At 27.5% G+C, this 19,705-nt stretch overlaps 1 protein-coding gene across 1 annotated transcript in view; it reads left to right on the forward strand.

Annotated features, from left to right (window-relative positions):
* LOC127067708 (neprilysin-like) overlaps positions 1-19,705 on the forward strand; it is a 76,984-nt gene that overhangs the window by 10,916 nt on the left and 46,363 nt on the right. The window contains exons 3-4 of the mRNA XM_051002966.1: positions 814-1,033; positions 16,669-16,776. Coding sequence (XP_050858923.1) covers positions 814-1,033; positions 16,669-16,776 — 328 coding nt within the window. The remainder of the gene's footprint in view (positions 1-813; positions 1,034-16,668; positions 16,777-19,705) is intronic.

Raw genomic sequence — 19,705 nt, forward strand, 5'->3', positions numbered from 1 at the left:
AGGACGAAACGTAAGATAGTAAGATTAAATGAGATAGGATAAGTAATAGGATTATTGAAAAGTTTTATTCTAATTGGTTGTGTTTCTTTTAATTTTAAATGATAAAAATTCATGGGTATTATTATTTCATTATTTATTATTTAATTAAAGTTAAATAATATGTTATATGATTTCATTCATTTCGTTTTTACTTTTTCCTTTGCACTAATATAATGAGTCAGGAATCCGTTTGAGGAACGTCACGGTTCGCCGAGTGGATCGATCTCGTTAATAAATCTATAATCTGTTCTCTCTTAAAAAGATATCATCGCGTTAGTGTGATCTTCAATAGTTGTCGTTCTCATTTCGTATATAGTCTTTAGTTTTGTTTTTTTTAATCAAATTTAGTTGTACTACTTATTAATTAATCCAATTAATTCAAACTTTACAAATAAAAGAATATATAAATAAAACATTCTAAATCATAATAATTACTCTAATTATTTGTTTTACACAGTAACAAAAAGGAGAAGTAAATATAATGATTATTCTCAGGAATAATTGATAACAATTAATGAAGTAATAATTGTAGTAAAAGTGAATAAATCTTGAGATTTATTAATATCGATATACAATAATTTTCTTGAATATCTTCTATGATTTAGCAAAGTAATAATTGCAGTAACGTTATTTATAATCAATTAACTAACATATAGATATTAATAACTAGTATATAGATTTTAACATACTTATTAGGCATATTTCTTGAATATTACAAATATTTTTGTTGTTGAAACAATCGTTAAATTAATATATTAATAATGAATGTTTTAGGATGAGGCATGTATTAGAGAACGAGACGGTCCGGAAGGCATTTGCGAAACGAAGGCCTGTATGGAAGCCTCGAATAGGATCTTGGCTTCAATGAAAAGAGGCGTGGATCCTTGCAAGGACTTTTATCAGTTTGCCTGCGGTGGTTTTCGCGATCAACAGCCCTATCAACCAAGTTCGAGTTTCAATATGTTGCAGGCTCAAATCGACGAACATATTCATAGTAAGTCATACTTATGATTTATCTTCCTACATCAGTTTGGTTAGCTAACTTGTAGAAGACTTTTCGAAAACTCTCTACTACTAGCTTAGCGTTTAAGATCATAGTGGTAATTTATTTTCGTCAAGATATGAAATTTCAATCGTTTGCAAATTTTATTAGACCCTTTTTTTTTATGACGACCATTTTTGTCAGGATTATTCATACGACCTTAGCTTAAGATTAGAGCAAATTTTTTGAACAATTTCTTTTTTTTCTTTTCTTTTTCTCCTTTTTAATTATTTCATTTTTATTTCAATTGTTTCATTCGTCATTTCTTTTCACATAGTTATTGATATTAACAATAAATTGAAGTATATAGAAATTGACCAATGAAACAGTGAAACAATTTCTTTTGAAATATTTTTTCGCGAAAGAATATGATAGAAAGAAACATGAAATTAAAAAAATTTCAACGTTTTCTTTAGAAAATTGAATCTAATCATAGAAGAAAACTATTTCTGTTTGTTTTCTTTAGTTGAACATTAGTTTTCTTAAGGACTAAAATAAACGTTAAAAAATCGATAGAATCGCATTAACGAACGTTCTCTCTCTCTCTTCCCCCCCTCTCTCTATTTCTCTCTCTTTCTCTCTCTTTCTCTCTCTTTCTTTTTTTCGAGATAAATCTATCTTGGCAGAATTTAGAAAGGAGTCGTCGTTTTTCTCATGGCGTCAAAGAGGAAGAAGAAAAAGTAAGTAGGAGAATCGTGTGACGTACGGTCGAGTTGGCCAAAAAGAATGAAAAGTAACCCACCTTTTCTTTCTATTCTTCATACTCTCTCTCTCTCTCTTTCTCTTTTTCTCTTATTCTCTCTCTTTCTCTTTTTCTTTCTTTCTCTTTCTCTTTTCCTCTCTCTCTCTCTCTCTCTCTCTCTCTCTCTCTCTCTCTCTCTCTCTTCTATTTCTTCTTCTTTTTCTTCTCTTCTTTCAACATCACCAGCTGATAGCGAAGCTTCTAACCAATGCCAGATTTTCTTTTAGCGATTTTCGTAAAAAGAATTTTCATAAAAAGAAGAATTTTTCTTTTCATTTTCCTCGACATTTTTTTTCATTTTTCTTTTGCATGAGACTCGATTTAAATGTTTAGATCAACTCGACCTGTCAACATTATCCCTTTCTTTCTTTCTCTCTCTTTTTCTCTTTCTACATACTTAGATTTAAAGAATGGTCCATATATAAAAAAATGTTACAAACGATTTTCGTCATGATCGTTCATTCTAGTGATTAACTTAAATTAATTATAAATAAAGATCAATGATAAACGATCATGTCATTATAATACATTGACAATCGTTAATTTTCTTTATTAAAGTAGATTGATATCATTCATAGTATACTGACTTTCGTTTAGATAGATCAAAAGAAACGTTTGAAACCTGTCTCGAGCATGAGAATCGGCTAATCGCTTTCATCCCTGGCCGTCTCGTTGCCGAAGTGTCGGTGATGAAGCCTTAGTTAGTAGTTGATTTTACGTAAGATAGAAAAACGTTGAGGGGGTAGTGGGGAGGAAGAGAAAGGGGGATCTACATGTACGCGTTTTCTACAAACCCGATTAATCGTATTTAAAGGGGTCAAGTTCGTCTTTAAATAGATAGGCAATTTATAGATCTTTGTTATCTTCCTTTAATCAAAAATATACTAATAATAAATTTAAAGAAATAACAACGAAGGTTGTTGAGACTCATTGTTAATTATCTGATATTATTTTAATGGGAGACGAATATTAGGACATCCCTAGGAAATTTTAATTTAGAATTTAGAGTAAAATTTGTTTTCAAATAACGTCTAACGAGTGAAGATACATACATCGATTCATTTAAACATAAAAATTCAATCATTTATATAATAAATTAGATTGCTTTTTTGTTTATTAAATAGAAAAATTATCATACGATGTATTTGAAAATAATTAATTAATTAATTAATTAATTAATTACAATATTAATTATATTAATAGATATGTTATATGAAATATTGAGAATAGAAATAATGAAGGAATAGAATTAATAAAAGAGAAAAACTATGGAGATCCGACTGTTTCACAGTAGGTTTTGCATTGAAGTATGAAATAATCGTGACGATCAAGGATCATCGTAAAAAATTTTACGGATGTCGAACAATTCGTTCGAAATTTGAAAGCTGCCAGACCGGCGTCGGTTCATTAAATCGTAACGAGCCGTCTGTACGGAGAATGTTCTCGTGCTGGGAAAGTTGAAAGGGTATGGTAAACTTGAAGTACGTTCTTTTCATTTTCAATTCTTTTTTTCTTTATATATATATATATATATATATATATATATATATATATCTTGCTCTTTCTGTTTTACACTGATCTACTATTTCCCTTACCAAAGCATCACGCAGCAAAAGTGTTATTCGCGCTACGGTTTCTCGAATTGCAAGATCTTTCCTTGGTCGAGATGAGCGAATATATTTGTGTGTGTGAGAGAGGAAGAGGGCAAAAAAAATTTCGTTGCTTTGCTGCGGTATTAATGAAAGGAAAACACGAAGAATAGAATCGGTTTCTACTCGTAAACTACTATCTCTTTCGTTCTCTTTCTCCCTCTTTTTCTCCGTTTTTATAAACTTGGTATTAAAAGTGATCCACCTAAAGTGTTATAAATTATTTCTATCGAAATTGTTACAATACGAACTTCAGTTGATTTCTTTTTTTTTCTGTTTATATATACACACACACACACAGATACATATATATATTAAATGACAATTTTTCAAATAAATTGTATTAGATTCGATAAAATATTTTAAAATTGTGAAAACTTATGTTTTATAAAACACATTATATATCTCTCTTCGTATTTCTCTTTTTATAGATATTATATCTGGATATTAAAGATGTTCTATGTGTCTTTCTTTTGTATCAAGAGATGGTTCTTGGAATAGATTTTATTAGATTCGATAAAAAGAAGTATCTCTTTTTCAGAGAATTTTATTTCGTTTTTAGAAATATTAGCATTTTATTAAAAATATTAGCATTATATTATATTGTCCTTTTTGTTAATAAATTTATCTTCTTTTTTCCTTCGCTCTTTTTTTCTTGATTCTATTAAAAATCTATTCTAGATTTAATGTAAGAAAAAAATAATTGAATTCTGAGCAAACATCTACATAATGTATATAGGCTGCGATGTAAACAGTTCGTAAGTGTTTGTGTGCCATCTATCTATCCCTTTCTTTCCTTGGAAAAATATCTTCCTCGTGAAATGGTTCTTGCTAGGGGATTCTAATTTTCGTTAATGCATGAAACGCATTTGTTCGATAAGAATGCAAATATATTGTTGTTTACACACATATGTATATTTACGTATATGAATATATATTCAAAATAATAGGAGATATTTTGGTTTAATAAACAATTAACGTTCTTTTCATTACCGTTTTTTTCCAAAAAAATGTTAAATACCTAACCGGTATTATTTAAAAATTATTTAATAAGGTTTAGTAATTCATTTTCTATTCTACTTTCAAGATTAGATAATTTTTTTTCTTTTGTTATTATAATCAAAAAGTTTTACTCTTGAAGTACAAAGAATGAATTATAAAAATTTCAAAATGTACAAAATTTCATTTATCTAAATAATACTTATATGTGTAAAAAAAAAAGAAAACAACAAGACTAAAAAAAAAACGATTTTGTTTTCTATTTTCTATCAATATTATGACTATAAAAATGCAAATAATTTTTAATTGTTATTTACAAGGGAAAATCAAAAACTTCTTCGATGATTTGTAAATGTCAATTACTCTTTTTCGAAGTGGGCTAATTTTCTCGTTTTTTATTTCTTTTTTTTTCGGATTGTATAACTGCAAGACTATCTTGTAAAACCACAAGCTAATCTGCAAACTTGAAAAGTCTCTCGAAAAAGATTGATTGATTTTTCAAATCATCTAGAAAGTTTTGACCCATTTAGGAAGTTTTCGACCATTTTGTATGTACCTATATAATGGTGATGAACTCTTCCTATGTAATAGATATAATATATTTTTGGGTGATAGCGAAGTGGGTAAGAATGATAATTCGGGTTTGGGGTCGACGGAGCGAACGAAAAATTGTCAGAAATAAAAGAAGCATCATGTAAGCATTAATTTCCAAAGGATAGAAGGAAAATACGATAAATAAATGAGTTGGGATAGCTAGTACGACCTCGTTTTTGAGAATGATGCTCGACGACTGTGTATTACGTATGATCGATGCGGCAAGTAAACCGGCGCCACGCGATTCGCGTACGTTCTAGCAAAGCCAGAACTTGCGACCTTAACAGGAACAATAGGTTCAAGCGTATGCCAATATACTGGGTGAGCCATTGCAATCGATCGTTCTACGTATATGTACGTAAGTACGTTTATACGTACATATTTGTTCACTTTGTGTCCATCTATATATGTATGTAATTAATTGTTTCTTTTTTCTTTTTTAAGTTTCTTTATTTATAACTATTGTTTTAGAAAATTGTTAAGTATTCTCTTTTTTTTTTACACTATATATTAATCGTGTTGATTGTATTAATGAGAAGCATCTTTGGTTTGTTTCTTCCTCTCTCTCTCTTTCTTTTTTTTGTTATGATGTAGGTTTAGTTATTTATTAAAAAATCGCACAGTGATTTTCTTTTTTCTTTATGAAGAATTGTTAGAATTGTTTAAGACAAAAATCGTTATGTCGTTATATCAATAATGTTATTGTTGATATTAATTTTATTATTTTTTTCCTTATTACTATTATTGGTATATTAATTATATTCCAGTTTTTTATATATATATTTTTGCTTATCTTTTTATTATTAATTTTATCGATTATATTAACTTTATGTTAATAATACAATTATATACACAATTGCAATATTTTATTATTTAAATTTGAAGGTATCATTTATACACGAATGTACATATGATATATTTTATATTTTTTTATATGAGATGAGTTAATAATATTGTTCCGCTGTAATTTTTTCCTAACAATTTTAAAATGAAAATTTCGTTAAAATGCAGAGAATACTATTGAAGCTTAGTTTGAGAAAATATACGAAGCTGAAACTTTAACCGTAATTCTCTTTCAACAGGACGACGAACCAAGCGTTACTACTTGTTCTCGCTTCCAGTTCTCTTTTTAAAAACTACATCAACTGAATAGGATAGAGATTTTCGAAACTTTTAACATTACCTGTGAGAAGATCAAATTTTAAAAAGAAACCAAAAAAAAAGATCATTTCAGTGGTGATGAAAGGTCTTCATGGGCAAGTTATCACATGTTACCTAATTTTAAGCTCGTAAAAGTATTTCAATATCATACTTTTATATATTATATTTTATTAAATTGTTTATTGCTCGAAATAATTTCAAAAGAAGAAAAAAATGAAACGGGATCAACAATTGTTAATTAAAAAATTGCTTAGCACTTTTATTCGTTTTTATTTTTAAATTAAATATATAATTTAATCCTTTATAAATAAAAACAAATAGAAATGAGCAAATTTGATGTAGGTCAGTCATACATCCACACATATACACGCGCGATTTTATAGTTAGAAGAACGATTAATCTCTATAATAAGTATTTTATTATTATTATTATTATTATTATTATTATATAAATTTTATTTTCTACGAAATAACTATAGAAAAAAAAAAAATAAAAAGATAATAAATATCGATAAAATGCTTGCATTGTCCTGGGCACATCTCAACGTAGCGAATAAAGCGTCATCTTCCACGTAAACTCATGATATACATCCATCTCTTTCTTTCTTAAGGTCAGTCGTTACTTTTTCTTTCTATTTTTTCTTTTTGTTTTTTTTTTGTCGAAAAGAAGTAACGAGAGATGAAGTACCTTGCTTCACTCCATTTTTTTTCTTTTTCTTTCTTCTTTTTGTTTTTTTTTCTTTTTCTTTTTCATTCTTTTTTGAATACTTCTCAGAAAAGAAGCTCCATTGCAGACTTGAAAAGACTTGAAAAGACGTGAGTGAATTGAATCTTTACTCTTCTTTTTCAAGTTCATATATACGAATTCATTCGAGAAGAATTTTTAATCCTTTTACTTAGCATTGTGTATATTGAATTTTAATCTTTTTATTGACTTACGATAACATTTTTCATATTATTTAACATACAAATACTATTAAATGATATATAGAATATTTGTAAATGATTGCAAAGTATTTTTTTATTTATAATATTTCTTTTCTCCTTTTTTTTCTATAACAAAACTTTTGTATTAATCGTTTGAACGTTTCTATGTATTATTTTATTTTGTATATATATCATTATCGTTTTTAGTTTAAATATCTTATTTATAAATGCGAGTGGCATAAATGAAATATAAATATCTACGTGAACTTTCGTTCGATAATATTATATTCGAAATTTTTTTCACAATGAAAGATATTTTGATAATATTAAATAACGTCAGACGATATGGAATTGATGAAATAATAATTTGATAAAAGATTATCATACATGAAAAATATTTTGATGTAGGAACAATTAGCATATCATGCAGTATAAAATTAAAAGATTAACATTAACGAAACCATCAATTCTGACAGTTCTGTCACTGAAAATGACAAGATTGATTGAATTTTAGCGGAAGAGATGTTAAACGCGAGGATATCTCGGTTTGACCACAATCATCGTCATGGTCAGGAACACACATATACTCACAGAAAACCGCAACGCATATAACCACAAACCTAAACGCATATCAAGCTTTTCTTCTCGCGTTTACTATATGCATACATACATACATACATACATATATTATCATACATGCATATATATATGTATATATATATGTGTATATATATATATATACACACATATGCTATTTAAAGACAAGAATACATTGTTATAAAGATCGATGTCATTCGGCGTTAAAAACGATATCGGACATCATCGAGAAGAGTAAAAATGGCGGACGATCGATAGACTCATACGGGAGCTTTTACATCGGCAAAAATTCAATCGTGCTATTTTTAAACTCAAGTATAACATAGGTGTGTATGTGTGTGTGTATATATATATCATATCATATCATATCATATATATATATATAAAGTATTGCAGGTAAAATCATTGATTTTGTACATGAGAAACCGTCATGGCGATTAATTATTTTGTGTTATTTAATATAAAAATCAGTATAATGATAATAATAATAACGATGATAATAATAATAATAGTAGTAGTAAGAAGAGGATAACGTTTGAAATTGCTCTTTAAATCGAGGAAATGAGGACCGTAGAGAGGTGATATTACCGAGCGAAAAATAGAAAGATTTATTTCAACTGCAAAAATAATGTCTTTTCTCTCTTTTCTAATAGCATTTCTCTATCTTTTATGGCGCATTTCGTGTCTTTGAACATTCACACACTATTACTATGTTACGTATATCTACGTATTACGGGATAATAGTACGCTAGAATGGTATTTCATGTATCGTGGAATATCGTCGAGTAACCAGATCATGCTTTGTTGCAATGGATGCACTCATGGAGATATATCTTTATGGTGTTGTACGATGATCGTGATTTATACGATCAACGTTTTGCTTCGTTAATGTTACCAATGTATTAGGAAAACGATACGAATGGCTAGTTTAATATCTATTGCTGTTGTATGTTCATCATTTCTATTCATTATTTAAATGGTCATTTACTATTATCTGTGTATTTCGTTATTGATAGTACAGTGATAGATCGAATTTGTATCGTTTTTGATTTTTACTATTCGTCATAGAAATATTACTTAGGATTTGAATAACTTCAAATAACTTCTTCAATTTATTTGTTTAATATTGTTCAATCAGTTTTTCATGTATTTTTTATTTCTTTTTTTTCTTTTTTATTTCTTTTTTATTTATCAAATTTTGATATCTAATTAGAATAATAAATGTCAGAGAAAAGTTGGATTTATGATTTGTTTTTTTAATATATAAAAACTCGTATAACATTTATTTAAATAGTATCGTGATCTACTTCGTAATAAGATTGGAGCAAGGAGATTTACTTCCTTTTTCGTTTTTGTAAAATAAAAATTGAAAAGATTTAGGCAAAAAAGACGGATCTTTTTTCGACTTTAGTCGTCGAAACTTGCAAGTAAGTTTGCTAACGACAATTGAATCGTTCACTTGGTCGGTTTCATGTCTTCACGAGTTTAACAAAAAGATTGTAACTGGTTGTACGTGCATTTAAAGACGGAAAGACGAGAAATCCAGAGTCATTAGCAACTTCCTGACAACCGTTGCATCGCTACTATCTTCGTTGAAACGTTTAGTGCAATTGAAAGAGAGATGCACTTACTCGTATGCGATTGAAACGATGAAAGAGAGAAAAGAAGAAAGAGAGAGAGAGAGAGAGAAAGAGAAAGAGAAAAAAAATAGAAAGAAGGAAACCTAAAAGACTCAAAGATAGTTTTATTGCCAGTAGAAAAAGACTTGGATAAAAATAAAGAAAACTTGAGCGTTTTACGAAATCGGTTAATAACAAAAATTATTATACAAGATCAAAATAATTTAACATCTAATTTAAACATTTTAACAAACAAAGAAAAATTACGTATAGAACATTATATCTTTTACGAAATAAAGAGAATTTGGGTTTGTCGTTAAATTAATTAATAATAAAAAATATTAAATAACGTCAAAATTTAATTCTATCATTTTTAATGGACAAAAAATACGTACACGTATATGTATTGTATTCTATCTTTGTCTAATTGACATGAAACCAAGAAGACAAAGAAAGACAGGGACAAATAGAGGAGAAAGAGAAAGTCGACATCACCGCGGTCTTCCATTTCACATTTCTGTAGAAATGAAACAAAGGTGCAAAAGTCGACAACTGAAGCAGTTAGAGAGAAGAGTTTGAAGGCGTCATTCTACAATAGCTATTTTGGCTCTTACTCTTTCTTTCTCTCTCTACCTCTTTCTTTTTCTGTCTTATTCTTTCTTTAGAAACGCCTAAAAGTTTCAATCAACCTAAGTTGCCAAGTTTGTAAGACTAGGCGAGTGCAAGCATTTGGATAGTCGAGATGAGAAGTTTTCGAGTGTTTGAAAATATCTACGTGATACTTGGACAAAGAAAGTAAAAGCAAATTTTCCAAATCTAGTTCCTTAGACTACTTGGATATTTTTAAAAAATAAATATTGATGAGATCTTATATATATATATATATATATATATATATATTTAGAACAATAACGTTATCATTTGTACATATCAGTTAAATTATCATTATTATTTTGCAGAATTAATAAGAATTTTTATTTTCGTTTTTTTATATATTTATATGAGTTCATCAACTAATTTAATATTATATTTCTTATCAATTATGATTCTTCGGTATATCGCATATTTAAAATTTTATTATGAATTAATAGTTCCTTAGATTTTGTAAAAAGTAAAATATGCTTGTTGTATATTTTGTGAGCATTATTTTAAATAATTAAAGATTAGAAAAAGTAGAATTATAAAGACTATCGAAAGTATCGAGATTTGTTTTCATTATTTTTTATATGTAATTCATTTTATTTGTGATATTATTTTATAGGAATAAATTCAAATCAATTTAATTATCTTAACATTAACATCAACATTGACATTGTTTTCTTAACAATTATAAACTCAATATTATGTTAAAATACTTCTTCAGATTTTTTCAACTAGTATTCTATAAAAAATATCTTCGATAATTATTTAAAGTGAAAATAAAAGTATATTGTAAAATATAATCGTTATACGCATAATACTTTTTATCGTACGACTTACGAGCACGTATATCGATCATTAGAAACATAGTAAGAATTGTTCGTGACATATAAGCGTCGTACGGCGTCTTGGATCAACATCAACTTGCCATTTTATGTACATATACATGTATGTTCTTCAAACACGAGTACATACGACGAACTTATGCGTATACGTATATTAGCATATCTTACTTATTTCTGCACGCTATCAACTTAGAACATGGCTATTCCATAAACATAATTTTCTTTTTTACTTCTCCTTTGAAACTCGAACGCGTACTCAGTATAATAAATCTCAGTTCTTTTTTTACAAAAATTCAGTTTGTCTCATTGAGAAAAGAATTATTTTATTCCTTTTACGCCGCATGATTCAAGTGTCGTTTAAGGATTTTCTTGTTTTCTGTTTTGTGATTCTAATTTTTTATTTACTGGTTTATGTCTTTTATGATTTTATATGATAATTATTATGATTTATTTATTATACAGAATAGTTTCTAGATGAGTCGAAAGTTATAAAATCTGGAAAAAAATTAATCCCGAGTGTCGAAAAAGAGTAATTAATTGTTTAAATAGCCTAGCAACTTTCGGTTTTAATTTAAACAAATTTTGATTCAATTATATAAATTACTTATTAATTTATGTAATTTTATAAATCAAACTTCAGTTTGAATTTCTTTTTAGCAAAGTAAAAAGAAATTATTTCGTAAAAATTTGTTTATAACAAATTGTTTATAACCAATCGTTAATTAATTATAAACAATTATTAAAAAATAGAGAAAATTCTGCTCTTTTTAACGGTATTTGATTTAAGTTTCTACGACTTTTAGTCAAGGAGATATTGCTACGTAAATGTAAGATGTAGTTATTAATAATATAAAAAAAATTTGTTTCTTTGGTAAAAAAACTAATTTGTTTATTAATTATTTATTAATTTATCTAATTTTGTGAATTAGAATCGCAATCTGAATTGCTTTTTTAGCAAAGTAAAAAGAAATTATTTCGTAAAACTTTATTTATAAAAATTGTTTATAACAAATTGTTAATTAATTATAAACAATATATAGAAAAATAGAGAAATTTTTGCCCTTTAAAATGATATTTGATTCAAGTCTCTATGACTTTTAGTTCCAGAGATATTCCCATTTGAAAAAAGACATTTACGTTGACCTACTAACCTACATAATTTCATTCATAGTAGCTCGGTGACACACTGACCTATATAAATTCCAAGAATTTACGCACCTTACTACTACTACTACTACTATTACTACGATCAGCTGTACTATGCGAATTATGAATGGAAATCTTTCGAAGGCGATATCTTCGGAACGGAAAGTCGTAGAGACTTGAAACAAACACCGTTTTCACGAGTTTTTTATTCTTTATTTATTTAAATATTGCAATGATATTGTTATAATAAAATCGATTTTGTTAATAATTTTTAAAATTCACTTTTTTCTTTTCTTTCCTAATGAAGACGGTACTACAAGGGAATTATTAAAATTTTTATTATAATTATTTCTGGAGATTAGTAAATATATTAATGTTAAATATTTGTGTAAATTTTATTTTGTTTATTTAACAAAAATCGTTTAACAGTCATCAATGTATGAAATGGAATGATCGAAAACTCGGACGACTTTTCTTTCGTAATAAGGATACATTTGTGATAAAATTGTTTAAATTTTTACTCTAATTGCATAAATTTTAATTTGTTTAGTTAAAATAAGGGATAAAACATCTATAGATAATCGATAATATACATAATTGAATATTCGAAAAATCCAAAGATTTTCTTTTCGTAAACGGTAAACTCTCTATTTACCATGTACTTATCCTGCACTTATTTTGCGCTTATACTGCGCTTATCTTATTGTTATATTCAATTATATATTCTTATTACTTAACTGCAGAATAAAAATGCCCGATAAGCTAAGAAATCATCATGTTTTTATTACTACCTTTATATTTTAGTCGCACCTCCATAAAAATAGTTTAAGTGACCCACATGTATGAGCGTTTCATTTTGCTTGTAAAATTTAGTTTTATAGAAAAAGAAAAAAATGCACGTTATAAATATAGTAGTTTGGTATAATAATTTCCGGAAGACGATGGCTAAGTTTTGTTACCGTCATTATGAATAAACGCTCGTTTACTCATATCCGAATGGTCTGTCCTCGTTCGCGAGAATGCCTTTAAAGAAAAGAAGAGAAAAACAGAGTGAAAGAGAGAGAGGGGAGAAAGATAGAGAGTGGAGTTAGAGAGAAGAGAGAAAGAAAGAGAGAGAGAGAGAGAGAGAGAGACAGACAGAGAGACAGAGAAAGAAAGAGTTGTTTTACCATCGTCATTTTTTCAACGTTCCGTAGAAAAGACTAAATTCAACGAAACAATTTTTTTCTTCAGATAATGTTTTATTTTCTTATGCTACTTTAGCTCTTTTTAGAAACCACATCTATTGTTAACATCGTTATTATTAATGTCATTGTTGTTATTATAATTATTGTTGTTGTTATTATTAATTATTTCTCTTGTTTATTATCATTATTATATTGTTATTATTTTCATTATCCATTTTATTACTAATTTTTTCGAAAAGAATTTCAAAAAGAATTTAAGACTCAATATTATTAATGCACATTTCGGAATTAAAATTTTTAATATTAATTTAAATGTGCACATATATATATATATATATATATATATATATATATATATTAAATATAATATCATATAATTTTATATTTTTTATTATCTCGATTCAAAGAAAACTCGAACAATACTATCGTTTGTTCGATTCGTCAATTTGAAAGCTCGCGTTACCCTTTATTGGAAAATATGTAGACAAATAGATTGTCCCGTAGCGATGTGACCGCTAGGTTCGTGTATCCTCTATGATCTTCTATTCCTTTTGTTCTGTTTTGAACGTGTCAGTCACCGCCAGATCGTAGCAGAGTTAACATCGTTCGGAATCATCGTCTATAACATAAATCTTTTCCCTTTTGAAATATTGTAAGTTCTTTCTTTTTTTATGAATTTATATTTTATTGTAATATGTTTTATTACGATCAATTAATTCATTATGTTATTATCTAACATATCGTCACTATTTAAATGTATAATTATCGAAGATTTATTTAGTTAATTAATCAATATTAAAATAAAAACTTCTGTAGACATTTCAAGAATTTTTACATTTGAATATTTGGAACATTGATAGCATCGATTGTACTCTTATAATTAAATTAACAATTATTAATGTTTTGTCAACGATAAAAAAAACATTTAAATCGTTTAGTTTTAATTGTTTATTATTTGTTAAAAGAGTGTATATAATTGAAACAATTATATAAATTTTTCTTGCGAAATTTAATATATAATTAAATAATTATACATATATATGTATATATTATATCGTAAATTAAACTAAATTCCACGAATACATACATATAAGGATTCAAACATAAAATACCAATATTGTTATATTAATTATTTAACAATCTAATACAATAATCATACAATTAATTTAATTGGAATTTTCGTATAAATAACTTCGTTTGTCAATGTATATAGAATAATTTGATAATTTGAAAGCAAATAGGTAGAACCATAATAAAGTCATAGTATCTCTGACGTAAAAAGTATTCCCAAGACATGAAAAGGAAAAAAGAAGTAAAAGAAAAAGATAAAGTCGAAAACGAAGGGGATAAAAAATTCGTAGATATAGAAGAGTATAGCATAGCATAGTATAGCATAGCATAGCATAGCATAGCATAGCGTAGCGTAGCCAGGCATAGCCAAGCATAACATAGCAGCGCATGGTGTAGTAGTACAGTCGAATAAATTGATGAGTTCATCGGGAAGCTAGATTTAAGAAGTATAGTACATAAGGTACACGAGGCTAAAGGACGAATGGAGTACTCTTGCTTGTCCGTACTATAAATAATTTACGTTAATCGATATACGTTACACATAGGAATAGAATATATATATATATATATATATATATATATATATATATATCAGTATACATATATAAAAACATATGTATATTCTATGTATATATATGTTTATATGTATAAATGTGTATGTGATATTCTCGATGTCCTACGATATGTCTTGTATGTTCCACATACGAGTCTCCTTGTATTCTCTCTCTCTCTCTCTTTCTCTCTCTCTCTCTCTCTCTCTCTCTCTCTCTCTCTCTCTCTCTCTCTTTCTCTCTGTGTATGACTCTCATTGACGTCGAAAAGCTAGGAACGAAACGATCTAACGTTTCGTAGAGAAACATACGTTTCTCTCTCTGGGTTACACACTTTTCCTTTGGAAAAGATGTTCTATCGGTTACCTTTTGTCTGTGTTGTTACCTTCAGTCAGACTTTGTAAAGGTTCTTCTTATTCAAAAGGATATGTATCGGAAAAGACAGAAGCAACATTTCAAGCACAATCAACTTTTGTTTTATCTGCGGTTTTCATATTACACTACTCCTTGTTTCTATGAACTATTTTCGAATGTTTCTATTTTTAAGGAGTTTTCGTTGATACATACATACATACATACATAACTAGTAGCTTTGTTATTCTATGTAGGGTGTATCGAATGCGTAAGAGTTTATCGAGGAAAATGTTGTGATCAATGGTTTCTACAGGAAATCTTTTCGCGATTGTAATGTTTCTTTTTTATGATTTGTTTTGTTTTCTTTTTGTGTTTTTTTTTTTTTTTCATTAGTGGTAATCATTGATAGTACGTTGTTCAGTGAATGTCAAATGACAAGTCTTATTGTTAATTCTAAGCTTCTTTTTCTCATGGTCATGGTTCATGGATCACGGATCATGATCAACGATGAAAATCATGGAACAAAAGTATCAGCATGAATATGAGCATGAGTAAAGATAAGAGTAAGGACAAGGGTTATAGTAAATTTTTATAGTTCTTCCAAGAATTTAAATTGTTTAGTGTAATTAATAATTTTGTCATAAAACAGTTGATTACTCGGTGTTGATCGAAAAATTAATTTTCATAGATTAAAGGAGAATTGTATCGTTACATTTTATTTATATTTATTTTGAACGCGTATCTATTAATTTAGATTAGTGTTAATTGATATTAATAGTTTTATGAGATACGAGTTGTGTATGCATCCGTCCGTGTAATTTGTTATTTGTATGCAAATGATGATTGTTGTTTGAATGATAATTGATGATTATTTGTTATATAATAAAACAATCAATTTTTTGCAAATCAATTTTTAAAAATTAGAAATATATATACATCTGATTTTTTAATATTTTTATAATAAACGTACGAAATGTTTGACTTATTATTTGAAGGTTCATCAGACAGTATTGAGATAAAAATAGAAAAATTGAAATCTATATTTAAATTTAAATTTTAATTTAATTGAGAGAAAAATAGAAATTTAAAAAAAGAAAAAGAGGAAAAGAAGAGAGAGAGAGAGAGAGAGAGAGAGAGAGAGAGAGAGAGAGAGAGAGAGAGAGACATACTATACGAATCAATATATTTCGATTATTTATTTAATTCATTACTTTTTATTGATTCGTTAAAAAATATGAGAATATTAGGTTTTTATGAATATTGATTTTTTATAATCATTAATTTTTTCAGAACAATTACATAAAAATTTTCCTTATGATTGTATAGTCAAATTTTGATGTTAGTTGATTAATAAAATAAAACAAAGATTATTCTTATCAATCATAAATATTCTCATAAATATTATTTATAATTGTTCTTTATGATTGTATCGTTAGATCGATATAAAAAATTTAATTAACTAATTCCGATTTGTTCTATTTTTTTTCTTTTTTTTATTTTATTTCAGAAATGTTAATAAACGAAACCGGTCGAATGGTTGGTGTCTTCGAGAAGCTGGGTCATTTCTACGTTAGTTGTCTTGGGTTCAAGGAGAAGCCTGTCAACTTTGCACCTGGTAAGTCGATACTCGAGATATCTTTATCGTCGTTCTCTTCGAAAACGATAATGAAGAATCTTGGTAAAATCATCGTTGTAGAACTATATAGAAATAAGTGCTTGGAGAGAATTGAGGAAGCGAACGTCGTCGTTGGTATGAGAAAAACGTTTATCTACTTTCGAGTTAAAACGTTTTTGTTATCATCTCTCGCAGTGATAATATAAAAGCTTCAGTTGATATTTTCTTCAAATTTATTTTCTATTTAGATCGCGATGGAAACTTATAGAATATTAATTAAGAATAAATAAGGATTTATTTATTTTAAAATAATATGAAAATGATAATTAGAAATATCGTAGGATTTCTAATCGTATTAAAAATTATAAGAATAATTGGAAATTTCTATAGATCATTAAGTACTATATTTACAACATTTTTGATTTCTCAAAAATGTATTAATTATATTAATTGTAAAATATTTCAGTCAGAATTTTACATTATTAATATTAAATTCTTTAAAAATATATTGTCATGAAATTAACGTAAAGTTCTAATTAGTTTACGTAAGTCTAAAATATTTTAATGCGAAAGACATAATCGGAATATTGGTATCTAAAATAAACGTTGAGAGATATTTCCTTCGTATTTTCGAAATTATATTTACATTGATGATCGATCGATCATGTGCATTATTTATGTGTCGATAGTACGTGGGCTGTGCATACGGTCAGAAAGCAAGCACGCCTGCTAACCAGTAACCGTCTAACGTTTCAGAACTATGATGGATGTGATAGAGGAATCCACCTATTTCGTGTAAAAGATAAACTACTATGTTTTATTTATTCAAATGTACATACTTATATATATATATATATATATATATATATATATATATACACACACACACACACACACACACACACACACACACACGTATGTATGTATAAAGTAACATGCAAAAGTTCGAGAAAAGAAATTTTAAGTAAATGTTTCTATATTAATGAATTACAAAATGAAAAAAAGAAAAAAAGAAAGAAAAGAGACAAGATTAAAATTGTTCTTTTTTCTTTTTTAAATTGCAAATTTAACTTATGCATATTAAATCGTGTTTTTTTCTTTTCTTTTTGTTTATATACAAATCGAAATGTGATAACATTGAATATCTTTATTTAAATCAAGGTTAAATGAATGAACCAATTCTATGATACACATTTTGATATAATTGAGCAAAAAACAAATTAATTAATATTTTAATGAGATTTAGGAATTAGAAACGTCGAAAATATGTCGAAATCATAAAGATTAAAGTTTAAATTCGGAAATTTGTAAACTTTATAAGCCTTTTGGTAAGATCGATAACTTCTTAAGCTACTTTTGAGCATTTTCTAGTCAAGGAATAAGAAGAAGTGGAGATCGTGTGACTCCAACTAATGGCTTGACCTTGGCTGAGTCATAGAAAGTTACCTTCTAGCGATCGATAACACAGAAACTTCTGTTTTCCAACCCCTTTCTAGTAGCCCTTTAAGCATCCACCCTCGTTTAAACCCTTTCGTAGTTTACGTTTCATCATTGAAAAGTGAAGAGACCTCTATTTACCTATCCTTCATCCTGCATTCACTTTCAAAATTTCTAAAAATTCGAAATAGTTCTTTATTTTTCTTCCATTTTTTTTTTCGCAACAACATTCACGTCATATACAGTTACAGGGTGTCCCAAAAGATTTGACCCATATTTTAAGAGCGTGTCAAGGGGATCCCATAGTGCAACTTTTTAATAACAATTTAATATTCGTGCAGAGAAAACAAGAAAAAAAGAAAAATCACAAATGCAGTTGGTCATGACGGTCATTGGTTGTTATTAAAAAGTTATTCCATAGGATTCCCTCGATACGCTCCTGAAGTATGGGTCAAATCTTTTTCGACACCATATATTTCATTCTTTTCTTTTTTTAAAATCAATTCGGCAAATTATTATATCTTTTATTTTGATATATGTACGCATACATATTAATTAAGGATTAACTTTAATTTATATAAATAGTTTTATAGGATATTAATTGATACTTGTGATAATAAATGAGTTTTATAACTCTGAAAAAAATAAAAAGAAGAAAAAAAAAGAAGTAGTAGAAAATCATTTATATTTCATTACATCAAATTTTTATCTATTTTTATTAAACTACTATACAATCATATTGTTTATTTTTTTATATATATATATATTTAAATTAATCTATATATTTTTTTGTGTTTGCCAATTTTATCAAAATTAGATCGTCTTATTTTTTATATATTATTTTATCGATATAACCGACATAATTCTTTTTATATACATTGCAAATAAATATCTTATCAAATTATATTAATAATTGTGATAAGCACATCTCTCTCTCTCTCTCTCTCTCTTTCTTTTATTTTTTCAATTCCTTTTTCTTTTTTTTTAATTATCAAGATTTCAACATGCAAAAAATCCGCAAACGTAAGTTCCTGTAAACGACAAGAGAAATAATAGTGGTAATTAAAGCTTTTGAAGGTGATTACGACGAAGTCGATTCGATGATTGAGTCCTTCGAAGATAAAAATAGGTCCAGTTCAATAGATCGAGTCCAATGAGCGATTTCGAAGGAAAGTATCGAAAGGAAAGAAGATAGGAAGATTGGAGAAAGATGAGAAAGTGGGAGGATGAGGATATAAAAAAGGGGGTTTCTGATTGCTCAACCCTTTTATTTGCGAAACTTTATGCGTTCATTTTCGATCGAAATGGGATGAGAATTGTAGCGGTCCTCCAATGGTTTTGTGTAGCGGTCACGAACTATGTGCCTTTTTCGTTGCATTGATTTGCATTCTCTGACATCCTTCTCCTTTTCTCTTTTATTTGTTTCTCGCCATTTCTCTCTCCGCTTCTCCCTTTCCCCCCCTCTCTCTCTTTAACAGATAGGTACTTTTTA

The sequence above is a fragment of the Vespula vulgaris genome, chromosome 11, assembly GCF_905475345.1.
Source record: "Vespula vulgaris chromosome 11, iyVesVulg1.1, whole genome shotgun sequence".
NCBI lineage: Eukaryota > Metazoa > Arthropoda > Insecta > Hymenoptera > Vespidae > Vespula > Vespula vulgaris.